The sequence below is a fragment of the Myxocyprinus asiaticus genome, chromosome 3 (assembly GCF_019703515.2).
Source record: "Myxocyprinus asiaticus isolate MX2 ecotype Aquarium Trade chromosome 3, UBuf_Myxa_2, whole genome shotgun sequence".
Classification (NCBI taxonomy): Eukaryota; Metazoa; Chordata; class Actinopteri; order Cypriniformes; family Catostomidae; genus Myxocyprinus; species Myxocyprinus asiaticus.
Genome location: NC_059346.1, coordinates 17,553,063 through 17,566,498, shown reverse-complemented (window position 1 = coordinate 17,566,498; position 13,436 = coordinate 17,553,063). Strand labels below are relative to the sequence as shown.

The 13,436-nt window shown below is 37.7% G+C and overlaps 1 protein-coding gene across 1 annotated transcript in view; it reads left to right on the top strand.

Annotated features, from left to right (window-relative positions):
• Positions 1-13,436, top strand: part of LOC127429199 (connector enhancer of kinase suppressor of ras 2-like) — a 79,447-nt gene that overhangs the window by 34,936 nt on the left and 31,075 nt on the right. Inside the window, exons 6-10 of the mRNA XM_051678077.1 lie at positions 1,968-2,087; positions 2,236-2,295; positions 9,178-9,246; positions 11,003-11,149; positions 13,208-13,338. Of these exons, the coding sequence (XP_051534037.1) occupies positions 1,968-2,087; positions 2,236-2,295; positions 9,178-9,246; positions 11,003-11,149; positions 13,208-13,338 (527 nt within the window). The remainder of the gene's footprint in view (positions 1-1,967; positions 2,088-2,235; positions 2,296-9,177; positions 9,247-11,002; positions 11,150-13,207; positions 13,339-13,436) is intronic.

Here is a 13,436-nt window from a genome sequence, read left to right as displayed (position 1 = left end):
GACCATCCCTGAAGGGGGAAGCCCATTCAAAGCCTCCGCGTCCGACTGGATGAGCCCGCTCTCCGATGCTGTGTTCGATAACTCATCCATTTCCCGGGCTCTGAACGAGAGGTCGAACTCGCCCTGAGACGAGCCGGCAATCTTGTCCGAGCACGCGATCGGGGCAAGCGAGCGTGCTGGGGAATGGGAAGTCCGTGGGGGGATACCCGGCGGAGGTGGTCCCATTGAGGTCCCCAAATCACCCCCAGCGCTAACCGACGTGGCCTCAAACCCGTAGGTAGAAGGACCGGCGCGGGGAGCTGCTGGGGTGGGTTGCTTTCTTACGAATGCAAGCCACGACCGCAACGTTGCCATGGTCATGTTCTCGCAATGAGGACATGATCCATCCACGAATGATGTCTCCGCGTGGGTAGCACCCAGACACGTAAGACAGCGATCGTGGCCATCGGAAGCAGAGAGATAACGACCGCGACCAGGAATAACACACAAACAGAAAGGCATCTTTAAAAAGACGCGTCTTTAAAAAGACGTTCTGTGTGTGCCGCTCTTTTAGAAAGAAAATATACTCTATTAGAATATACTCTTTTAATATGTTCTGCTGAAGCGCCCAGGGGTGTTCTCTGCAAGCCACAGATGCAGAGGGGGAGAAGCCGCTGAAATGCGCCATAAAATCCAGCAGAGAGAGGTGAATGAACTCGGCGGATGAATTCAGCTCAAAATGAATTCATGGGTTCAATGAATAGAACCACTCGGCTCTGAAGAGAAAATCTGAATGAGTGGTTGCATACCAGCTCCTTTTATACCCGTATGTCCGGGGGAGTGGCATGCAAATTCCACTCGCCAATTCTCATTGGCCTTTTAAAAAAAGATCAGAGGTGTTTGGGGCTCCCAAGAGTGACCCCGAGTGTCACTACATCGACACAACGTCGAGTGAGTGACAGATAGGGAACTTGTATTTTTGTTAAAGCACTTACATGAATTATTCAGTTATATTGTTTATTATTTAGTGGGTAAAGTTGTCTAAATTATCCTTTTAAAGTGGATCTACTTTTCCAGGTGTATGATCTTCTGGTAATGTGTTATAATGTAATTCCTGTGGGTGGAGTTTGCTTCATGTAAAAAGAGCTTTATGTATAGTTATGTCACACCCCTTCCTTTTCTGTACTGAATGGCAATTTATTTTTATTGTCCTGAGGACTATATTCATAAGTTGTTATAAAGAAGTTTTACTATATTATTTTTTTTTTTAAGAACTTATTTATAAGAAGTTTACTATTACTGTTTATATTTTCATTTGGAAATTGACATTTACATTTTACATTTATTCATTTGGCAGACGCTTTTATCCAAAGCAACTTACAAAAGAGAAAAACATAAGCGAATTTGGTCCTCACAAATCTGGTACACACATACAAACATTTTCTAGCAAGAATTTCAACCCTTTAAATCATGTATTTGAGACGTGATTGTGGAGTCACATGTATCCAGCCTGCTCTGAAGCAAAAATCTGTTAGGTGTGTGTGATTGGGGGTGTGTGTGTGTGTGTGCAAGTGTGTGTGTGTGCAAGTGTGTGTGTGTGTGTTTAGCCTAAGGTTGGATATCTTGAATAATCCAGACTGTGATTTTTTCCCGCTTCAGTATCACTGCCCTATAGAACAGAAAGAGAGAGAGAGAGAGAGACAGAGAGAGAGAGAGAGAAAGAGAGAGAGACAGAGAGAGGGATGGAGTAAGGGAGAGAGATGAAGATGAAAGAAAGAATATGGCATGAATTAAACTTTATATAGCATGTGACTTTTTAGAACAGACTTATGATGCATTATGGGTATATTTGATGTGAATGTAAATGATTTGATTACTTATACTGCTGCCAGTGTTCTGTTCTCTCCCAGTTCAACAGCTATAAGTAGACTGAAATATTTACTACTATTTCTCTCTCATTCTCTTTCTGTTTTTATCTCTCTTTGCAGTGTAAGACTCTATCAGGTATTTGTGAGCACATTATTTCATTGTCATCCGATTCGCTAGTGTCACAGTCGGCCCACCTAGAAGTTGTTCATCTGACTAACGTTATGCCTAGTGAGGGCCTGGTGAGTAAACAATACTGTAACAACTTTCATCATTGACAGAAATGCATCCCAAAGTTTGGAAAAAATGTATAAATCTGGTATAATTTAAATGATAACTATATGATTGATATGATAACTCACAACCATTTTTTCTCTCTTCTCTTTTCAGGGCATGTACATCAAGTCCACATATGATGGTCTTCATGTGATCACTGGAACCACAGAGAATGTGAGTTCAGAAGTGTATTTATTCTTTACCTGTCTCAATGAGGGTCCTAACAAAAGCTTTATTGGAGCTTGGTCATATAAATCCCACCAATCAAAACCGGAAGAATTATAAACAATGCCCATCTCACTCCTTCTTCCAATATTTTATAATAACATGCATAAAATACTATGGTATCTGACTGATATGATCATACTGAAGTACTGTAGATGTCCTGAGAAATCGATCTAATTCAGTGGCTAAGTCTAGTGGAAATTAGGCAAATGGCTGAAATCGCTTACAGCACCTTGAACAGTTATAATAGCGCTATTTGAAGTGCCTTTGTGCATCCTAAAATGTTTTGTCTGTTCCCAATTTTTAGTTCCAGACATTAGATATACTGCACATGAATATAAAGATAATAACTGAGGTTATGAATAGATAAAACAATTCTATCCAGACTTTAACACACACACACACACACACACACACACACACTATATATATATATATATATATATATATATATATATATATATATATATATATATATATATATATATGATTGAATCATCATTTTAGAGTATAGATGACTGTCTGAGTCCTTTCACTTAATGGTTTTACTGGTAGATTAAAACTCCCGTATGTGTTTACGTGTATGTGAATTCCAAGATCAGCATTGGTGATGCTGTGTTTAAAACCTCCATAAGGAAACTGACTCTATCTGGAAAACCTTAACTGTGGTTTCTTCAGATTGTCAGTGCTCATTACTGACAATAATGCTTTGAAAAAGGACATGCTGTGCTGCAGTTTTTCTTCTGTTGGGACAGCAGAACCAGGTCATCTTCACAGAGCAGGAACTTGATTTCTGCACTGGGTATAGTGAGGCTTGGATTGGTGGATTGTTCCAGGGCTGTTGTTAAATCATTTATGTAGATGTTAATTTAAATTGGACTCAAACTACATGACATTTTTACTTCCCATCTTTGCAGAACGAACAGAATTCTTTGATTTCTTTGATTCTAAATAAAAGGATTCTACAGTTTGAAATATTCCACTTCAAGTTTATAGAATATCTATTTTATTATATATTTTGATAATGTTTATGGACTATTTTATGGTTTAGTTGTTAAAGATTGAACTGATAACCGAACAATGAGCCATTGTGCCCTTGAGCAAGGCACTTCAAGAAATAGTTTTCACCCAAAAAGAAATAGTTTTACTTTTATGTGTATTAAACAAAAAAAAAATATTTTGATCACAAAAAAATGAGACTGTTTTTATCCAGAATCTCCCATTTCACCCAAAAATGAAAATACTGTCATCATTGACCCCAGTGCTGGGTAGTAACGGGTTACATGTAATCTGGATTACGTAATCAGATTACAAAAACCAAGTACTTGTAATTGGATTAAATTACATTTTAAAATACTCGTAATCGGATTAGTTATTTTTTTTTATAGATTATAAGATTACATATTAACAAAGCAACAGCAGTAAATTGTTAATAATTTATTGATCATTTTCATATCAATATCATCATATTCTTACCCTGAAGCGCAATAGTCTCACAGATTTTGAGCATGTGCTCCTTTTACATTACAACAGTAAGATATGCACCTCAGCTAAGGAATAGGTGATGGACTTTTACTAAGTAGTAAGGGTTAAATGTAAGTGTGTCAGAGTTTTGAGCTGTTAGCTCTGACCTAGCAATGTCATTGCTGTTGATTTCAGGTTCATTACTGTTTGTTCATGTAATGTTTCTATTGTTTTATGCACTTAAAATGAACTTTGAACAAGATATGTTTTAAAAAATATATATACTGTATATACAGTATATATATATTTTACAGTAGTATATATATATTATTACCTCACCAATGGTGTGGAGCTCACACATTGAACTTCATTGTTTCAAAGGATCTAGTGGAAGCCATCTCTAAGGGTCCTGCCCGAAGGGTACACAATAGTTCAAATGCAAAATGTGCAGCAATATGGAACAAAGCCCATCGCTTCACTGCATGAAACTTGACATAAAACTTGACACAGCACAGCCATTTTAAAATATTCTGCTCTTTTAGAATATTCTTGCTGATCAAAATATATTATCTTGCACCTCTGCTTTGGAACAGGTGATGGACTATCAGTAAGCAGTAAGGGTTAAATATGTTTCAGTGTTTTTAGATGAAAGCTTTGGCCTAGGCAATGTCATTGCTGTTGATTTTATGGTTGTTAATTTTTGTTCATTTTATGATCGATTTATGTTGATTTTATGGTCATTAAAGTTCGTAATGCTGCTATTGTTTTATGCACTTAAAATTAACTTGATGTCTCAGTGTTTTGAATTATAAACTTTGACCATGCACTGTCATCGCTGTTATATTTAATGTTTATTTAATTCATGTAATGTTTAATGCACTTTTTAAAAATGTCATAATGAGCTCTTTTTGTGAGGCTCTTTTTGTTAGTAATAAAGAATGGAATACATTTTCTTCCTCTATGTACTTTTATGTTAAAATTATTATCCTACTCAAATGCATGTTACATAAAATAAAATAGAATTAGGTTGAAAGTAATCCAAAATTAATCCAAAAGTAATCGTATTAGATTACCCCAAAAATTGTATCTATGAGATTATGTTACTGACTGCATTTTTTGTCATGTAATTTGTAATCAGTACCTGATTACAATTCACAAGTAATCTGCACAGCACTGATTGACCCTCATATCTTTCCAAACCTGAAGGCTTTTATTTTTTTCTGTGGAATACAAAAGGGAAAAATCTTCATGCAGTTATTTTCCATACAATAATAGTTTCTTGTGACCATGTCTGTTAAACTCCGGAAAGGACAGAAAAAAACCCCACCATAGAAGTAGTCCATACGACTTGTGTGCTAATATTCCTATGCACTACCTCCTGAGACCCGAGCGTGACTGCTGTGGGCATTTTCCATTTCCCTTTTTATTTGTAACTAGTAGCACCTAATACACATGCAAAACAAAATTCTAGAGCAAAAAGTTTTCCTAAAAATGTATTTCCACATATATGGACAGCGGGACTAAGTTGTGAAATGTTAAATAATACCAAGCTATAGAAAGTCAGATTTTTAAAATCAAATAGTTTGTTATGTTTCCAGGAGTGTTGGTTATCCTAACTCCATATAAGGCCTCTGAAAGCAAAAATGTTTTTCTCAATGTGAAAATGCACAGTAAATATAGGATTTCTGATGAAAAACTAGCACTGTTGTCCACTGTAGTGGTCATTGTTTTAACAGCATGCCGTTTCTTTAATCTTTTGACTCAGATAGGTTTCACTGTAAAAACTTGATTAGGTTTCTTACCAGATGTAGTTTTGTTGGTGTCCCCAAAGACAAACTCGGCACCATGTTGTTTTGTCACATGACTCCAAACATCAAAAGTTTAACCCTTTACTGACAGCCCAGAGTCTTTTGAACTGAGATCAGTTGATTTAAATGAATTGAAATTATGTGTTGCATTATCAAAGCCAAAACACAATATCTGCGCAGAAGGATATGGTGTCGCATGAGGCTATATAAGTCTTCTGAAGTCATACAAAACTTTTGTGTGAGGAACAGGCCAAAAGGCTGAACAGATGTGGTCACTATGAACTGTTGTTTGGAAAAGTCCTATGTAAAGATTCTTCAAAACGTTTCCTTCTGTGTTTTGCGGAAATAATAACAGCATACAGGCGTGGAACGACATCGGGGTAAGTAAATAATGACAGAATTTTCATTTTTTGTAAATAATTCCTGTAAACTCAAGTTGCTCCAGGCGGACTGTCCTTCCACTTGGACAGTTTTGCATAGAATTGTCAGCTAAATTGTTTACTATACTGACAAACTATGAAATCAACAGATTATGCAAAATGTTCAGCTATTTATGCACGAGTTAGTACAGCATGGACATTGTTAGATGAGTTATGTTTAGTTAAAAAGACATTCTTCTTGTTTTAGCAGAAATTCAGGGGCAAAGGTTGATTTTGGCTAATATTTACGCACCTAACGCCGATGATCAGGGCTTTTTTATAGATCTTGAAGGGATGTTGCAAGCCGCTGGCTCTCCTCATGATATAATATCGGGAGGAGACATCGTTTGATGGACTCAGTCCTTGATCATAGTGAAGCAAAAGTGTGTAAGCCCCCTAGAGCATCATTGACACTTCAAAAATCTTGTGTATTACAGATATTTGGAGACTTTTGAACCCATCTGGTAGGGACTATACATTTTTTTCATCAGTCCATAAGATTTGTTCTAGAATAGATTATTTTTTTTTTATATATATCTAAGTCCCTCATTTCATCTGTTGTTAATTGCTCAATGGGAAACATCTTAGTCTCAGATCACGCCCTGTTGAGTTTAGGGGTGTTGCCACATACGGAGAAAAAGAAATCATATAGCTGCCGCTTTAATGTATCCCTTTTGCAAAATCCTGAATTTAAAAAAATGAAATCAAAAGGTTGAAATCAATGTTTATATGGAGACCAACTGGTCCTCAGTATCCTATGTGGGCGTGGCTTGGGAGGCACTTAAGGCGGTTCTTAGGGGCCTTATCGAAATACAGATATAATACTATTTTGTCACGGAAGATGGAGTTTTTGCTATTCAGGGCAAGACAGTCATACTTTGAGTCGGGGGACAAAGCAGGGAAGCTTTTGCCTAGATACATAAAGCAGAGAGAGCCTTTTTCTACCATTCCCTCAGTGAAATCTGCTGGTGTTGAAATATTTACCATTGATATTTTTTATTCTATCTTGATCTCTATAGTTCCATGTCTTTGTCTACTGATGAAGATATTAGAAACTTTGTGGAACCATTAGAACTACCTAAACTGACGACTGAGCAAAAAAATTCTCTTGATTCTGAGATAACCTTGGAGGAGTTTGGTGAGGTAATTAAGGCCTTGCTAGGCAAGGCTCCAGGGCCAGACGACTTTGCTGCAGAATTTTTTAGATCTTATGCTACAGAACTGGCTCCACTTTTGTTAGAAGTTTATACGGAATCATTAAAGAATGGGAAGCTTCTGCCAACAATGACACAAGCCAGGATAAGTATTATTCTTAAAAAGGACAAAGATCCAAGTGAGTGTAAGAGTTACTGTCCAATTTCCCTTATCCAGCTAGATGTAAAAATATTGTCAAAAGTTCTGGCTAACCGATTAAGTAAAGTTATGACATCTCTTATACATATAGATCAGGTGGAGTTTATTCGGGCAGCAGCTCTTCTGATAACATCAGGCGTTTCATCAATATCATGTGGTCAGTGGCGAATGATCAGACTCCAGTCGCTGCCATTTCACTCGACGCCAGAAAGGCATTTGATATGATAGAATGGGATTATCTTTTTAAGATTTTGGAAATATACGGGTTCGGGAACACTTTTATTTGGATGGATTAAGTTACTTTGTAGACATCCGGTAGCGGCGGTACAAACAAATGGATTAATTTCAGATTATTTTACTCTGGATAGGGGCACCCGACAGGGTTGCCTCTTTCCCCATTATTATTCTGTCGGTATGGACAAAAGTGTCCAGAATGTTTAATTTGGACATTTATTTAAATGTTGCCTCAAGCATATGGCTGAACCCTAAATTATGTATTGATAAGTCCCCTTTCTGCTGGTCAAAGTGGATTGTGAGGGAGGTTACTACACTCGGTGACCTATATGAGAGCGGAGTGTTGAAATCTTTTGAAGGTTTGGTTCAACATTTTGGGATTCCTAGATCTCAGTTTTTTATGTATTTACAGCTGCGCCAACTGCTCTGTACTATTTTTGGGAGTAACATACATCCCCCTAAAATGGCAGACACTCTGGGAGTGGTGATTACTGCTTTTGGAAAAGGTCATGAGGCATCAGTGTATTACTCCCTGCTAATTCAGAGTCTGGGGGACAGAGCTTTAACTTCTATCAAGAGATTATGGGAGAAAGATTTAAACTTGGTATTGGAGGAAGGAGTGTGGGCTAGGATTTTAAAAAATGTCAAGTCTGCATCTAGAGATGCAAGGGTGCACCTTATGCAATTCAAGATTATACATAGATACTATTGGACCCCCTCTAGATTGTATAGGCTTGGTCTTAAAGACTCACCCACCTGCTGCCGATGCCAATTGGAGGATGGAGACATGGCCCATGTTTTTTTTGGTGGTGTATTGAGATCCAGGGGTTTTGGATGAAGGTTCAGAGTTTTGTGTGTGACATGTTGGGCACTTGGATTTCGTTTTGCCCCAGACTCTGTGTTTTGGGCAATGTGGAGGTCATCGATGTGGGGAATAAAAACATAAAGAATTGGGTCCTGACCAGTGTGATGGTTGCCAGACAAATTGTTTTGAGGGGATGGAATTCAGCTGGAGTGCCCTCATTTCAGGAGTGTTGCACGGAGATGGGGAGGGTGGCGGCATATGAGGAAGTGGTATTTAGTAGACTGGGTAATTTTGATTTGTTTGTTGGGAAGTGTTTGGCGTTCTTGGAGGGCTCTCGGGGAGAGGTAGCGGAGAGAGAGGTTTAGATGTAGATGTGTGTGATTATTATATTTGTATTTATTTTATTTATTTATTTATTTATTTATTCTTGTGTGTATATGCTCATGTGACCACGGGAGTGTTTGTTGGGGGTCTGGGTGGGGTTATGTTTGGGAGGGGTAGTGGTGAGGGTTGTGTTAAATGTTGATTCCATGTATATATGTTTTGCTTTTCGTGTTTTCTGTCTGAATCAATAAAAATGTTAATCACAAAAAAACAAAAAAAAAGACTTTCTTCATAGAGAAGGTCAACATTCAGACATACAGTATATGCTACTATAATACATCACAGAAGTGGCTGTGTAATTATTACTGTCAGATTTATCTGTTAATGAAAAGGGGTTATTAAACTCTTTATCTCTTACTTGCAGTCTCCTGCAGATCAGTGTAAGAAGATTCATGCCGGTGATGAGGTCATTCAGGTCAATCACCAGACAGTGGTGTGTATCATTGTGTGGGACAAGTTGTCATCTGTGTGTATATGAGTGTTGAACTTGCATCTTGTTGAATAAATGTGCATTAATGTCTGTACAGTTTAATAATCAGTGTATGCTCATTGATCAAGAGTTATATACAGTGTATATATATATATATATATATATATATATATATATACACACTGTATACATTTGCAGACAAAGTTTGGAATAATGTACAGATTTTGCTGTTTCTGAAGGAAATTTGCACTTTAATTCACCAAAGTGGCATTCAACTGATCACAAAGTATAGTCAGGACATTACTGATGTAAAAAACAGCACCATCACCATTTTTTTTAAATTTTATTTATTTTGTCCCCTTTTCTCCCAGTTTGGAATGCCCAATTCCCACTACTTAGTAGGTCCTCGTGGTGGCGTGGTTACTCTCCTCAGTCCGGGTGGTGGAGGACAAGTCTCAGTTGCCTCCGCTTCTGAGACCGTCAATCTGCACATTTTATCACGTGGTTCTTTGTGCATGACACCGCGGAGACTCCGCATGTGCAGGCTCATGTTACTCTCCACGATCCATGCACAAAACATCACGCGCACCATTGAGAGCGAGAACCACTAATCGCGACCACAAGGAGGTTACCCCATGTGACTCTACCCTCCCTAGCAATGGGGCCAATTTGGTTGCTTAGGAGACCTGGCTGGAGTCACTTAGCACACCCTGGATTTGAACTCGCGACTCCAGGGGTGGTAGTCAGCATCAATACTAGCTGAGCTACCTAGGCCCCCCAGCACCATCACTATTTGAAAATAGCCATCACTCCAACACCTTATCCTTGAGTAATCATGCTAAAATGTTTTTGAGTTGCCACAGTATGCAATAGACTGGTATGTCTTAAGGTCAAGATTAGGTCAAAAATGGCAAAAAAGAAACAGCTCTCTCTAGAAACACGTCAGTCAATCATTGTTTTGAGGAATGAAGGCTATACAATGCTTGAAACTGCCAAAAAAAAAAAAAATGAAGATTTCATACAGAGGTGTACACTACAGTCTTTAAAGACAAAGGACAACTGGCTCTAACAAGGACAGAAAGAGATGTGGAAGGCACAGATACAACTAAACAAGAGGATAAGTACTAGTCTCTAGTTTGAGAAATAGACGCCTCACATGTCCTCAGCTGACAGCTTCATTGAATTCTACCCGCTCAACACCAGTTTCATGTACAACAGTAAGAGAAGACTCAGGGGTGCAGACCTCATGGGAAGAATTGCAAAGGAAAAGCCACTTTTGAAACAGAAAAACAAAAAGAAAAGGTTAGAGTGGGAAAAGAAACACAGACATTGGACAACAGATAATTGGAAAGAGTGTTATGGATCTTAAACCCATTGAGCTTTTGTGGGATCTGCTAGACTGTAAGGTGCATGAGAAGTGCATGACAAGACAGCCACATCTATGACAAGTGCTACAGGAAGCGTGAGGTGAAATGTCACCTGAGTATCTGGACAAACTGACAGCTAGATTGTCAAGGATCTGCAAAGCTGTCATTGCTGCACATGGAGTATTTTTTGATGAGAACTCTTTGAAGTAGTTTAAGTATGTATATTAATGTCCTGACTATACATTGTGAACAGTTGAATGCCACTTTGGTGAATTAAATTACCAATTTCTTTCCATTAGAGCAAAATCTGTACATTATTCTAAAATTTTGGCCACCAGTATATAAATATATATATATATATATATATATATACATTCATCTCTCTCTTTCAGGTTGGCTGGCAGTTAAAGAACTTGGTCAATTGTCTTCGTGAGGACCCGAGCGGAGTCATCCTTACTCTGAAGAAGAGGCCACAGAACACTCTGGGCTCCACCCCTGCACTGCTGAAGAATGCCCGCTGGAAACCACTTGCCCTGCAGGTGAGTGTGAGTGTTTATTGTCAGGATAGTTCAACGTGTTTATTCAAGTGTGTCCATTTAATATGTATTGTGTGCAAATGTGTGTCTGTGTGTATCTCAGAGCAGTGAATGAGTTCGGCACGGCTTGTTGCCATGGTACCCAGAGTTCCGTGGTTGCTCTGGATACAATCATCAGACAGATGCAGTTATAGCTTGCACATGTGTCCTATCCTCACAGTCACGACACACTGGAGTGGAGTGGACCGAAACTGTTCACTCATGAATGAATTCACACTGGTGCCACGTTTCAACAGATCTGAAGGACATAATGAATGTTGACATAATCACTCTTAAACCTGCATTAGAAGTTCATTTTAAATCCTCTCTGGGTGAAGAAATGAACAAATATAGAGAGGTACATACGTTTATAAATTAATGTATGGAGAAAACACTATATTGTTAAACAGTCTAATAAATGAACAGAAAAAAAATATTGAAGAATATAAGGACAGATGTACTGAAATTATTACATTTGGAACGATGAGCAGTGTATTTTAAATACATGTATTTTGCTGTATGCTGCTTGTTATGCATTTACTCATTGCTAACATTGCTAACTGACGGATGCAGTGCTCATGGTTGCCAAGGGCAACGCTATCGTCATTTTTGAAACACATTCTTGCTCCTCTATTAGTCAAAGTTCTTTACATATGTGTGAGTGTGTGTCCTGCCCTTCAGTGTAACATGCTGCATAAGTCTAACATATTGTAGAAGTATAATATGCATATTAAAAAGTCTGAATCCACATTGACAGCTCGGTTTCAAAATCTAATTTAAACCTGGGAATAAACAGAATGTTTCTTAGTTTTTTTTATTTTAAAACCAAAAAAAATTTATGCCATAAAATGAATAAGAAATATTTCAGATTCTGCACTATTTCTGTTTCAGTAATAAAATTAAAGGGATAGTTCACCCAAAAACTTAAATTCTCTCATCATTTACTCACCCTCATCCCAGATGTGTATGACTTTCTTTCTTCTGCTGAACACAAATGAAAATTTTTAGAAGAATATCTCATCTCTGTTGGTCCATACAATGACAGTGAATGTTGGCCAGAACTTCAAGGTCCAAAAAGCACATTAAGGCAGCATGAAAGTAATCCATACGACTCTAATGGTTAAATCCATGTCTTCAGAAGCAATATAATAGGTGTAGGTGAGAAACAGATCAATATTTAAGTCCTTTTTTAATATAAATATCCACTTTCACTTCCACATTCTTCTCCTTTTTCTGGCGATTGACATTTTTCATACAATTGCCACCTACTGCACAGGGAGGAGAATTTATAGTAAAAAAGTAATTTAATATTGATCTATTTGTCACCCACACCTATCAGATCACTTCTGAAGACATAGATTAAACCACTGGAATCTTATGGATTACTTTTATGCTGCCTTTATGTGACTTTTTGGAGCTTCAAAGATCTGGTCACCATTCACTTGCATTGTATGGACCTACAGAGCTGAGATACTCTTCTAAAAATCTTTGTTTGTGTTCAGCAGAAGAATGAAAGTCATACACATCTGGGATGGCATGAGGGTTAGCAGATGATGAGAGGATTTTAATTTTTGGGTGAACTATACCTTTAAGGGAATTATTAGTTCATTCCTTTGTACAAAAGCTCAGATTTTCTTGCTTCTATTAAAGCACACAAGATGCTCTGTGAAACATTCAGAAATCATGCTGGAATTACAAGTTTCATCAAGTTTTACGCAAACTTGTGGGGTTCATTCCATGAAAATATTAAATTCTGAAACTCATGTTATTTTTTGAATTAATCTTTTACTCAAATTGCTATGCTGATAATAGAATTTGTAATGAAATACACATTATATAATTTTGTTTAATTTATGCAAAATAAAAGCGTTTTCAGTGGACTCTTTTTAAATCTACTGTATTGTATATGAATACTTTTATTACCCATCATGAGGACATTGGCTGTTCTGTCTGATATTTGATATTAGCTCTACACTGTGCCTAACAGCATGATGTTGTATCATGCATGTTTTTGATTGGCAGCCGCTGTCTACCAGTCCCTGCAGTGGTTCACCCACCCCACCCAGCACCCTTGGTTCAGTGGGACTCTCACCTGGAGTGGACATACCTGGGGGACATGACGTCTTTATACTGTCCCCTGTCTATGGACACAGGTATTAACAAATGAACAAGCAAGACACTTTTAGTCACTTTCAGCACGTTGGTGTCATTGTTATGCTTTTTCTTTTTTGTTTTCTTACAATCATTCCCA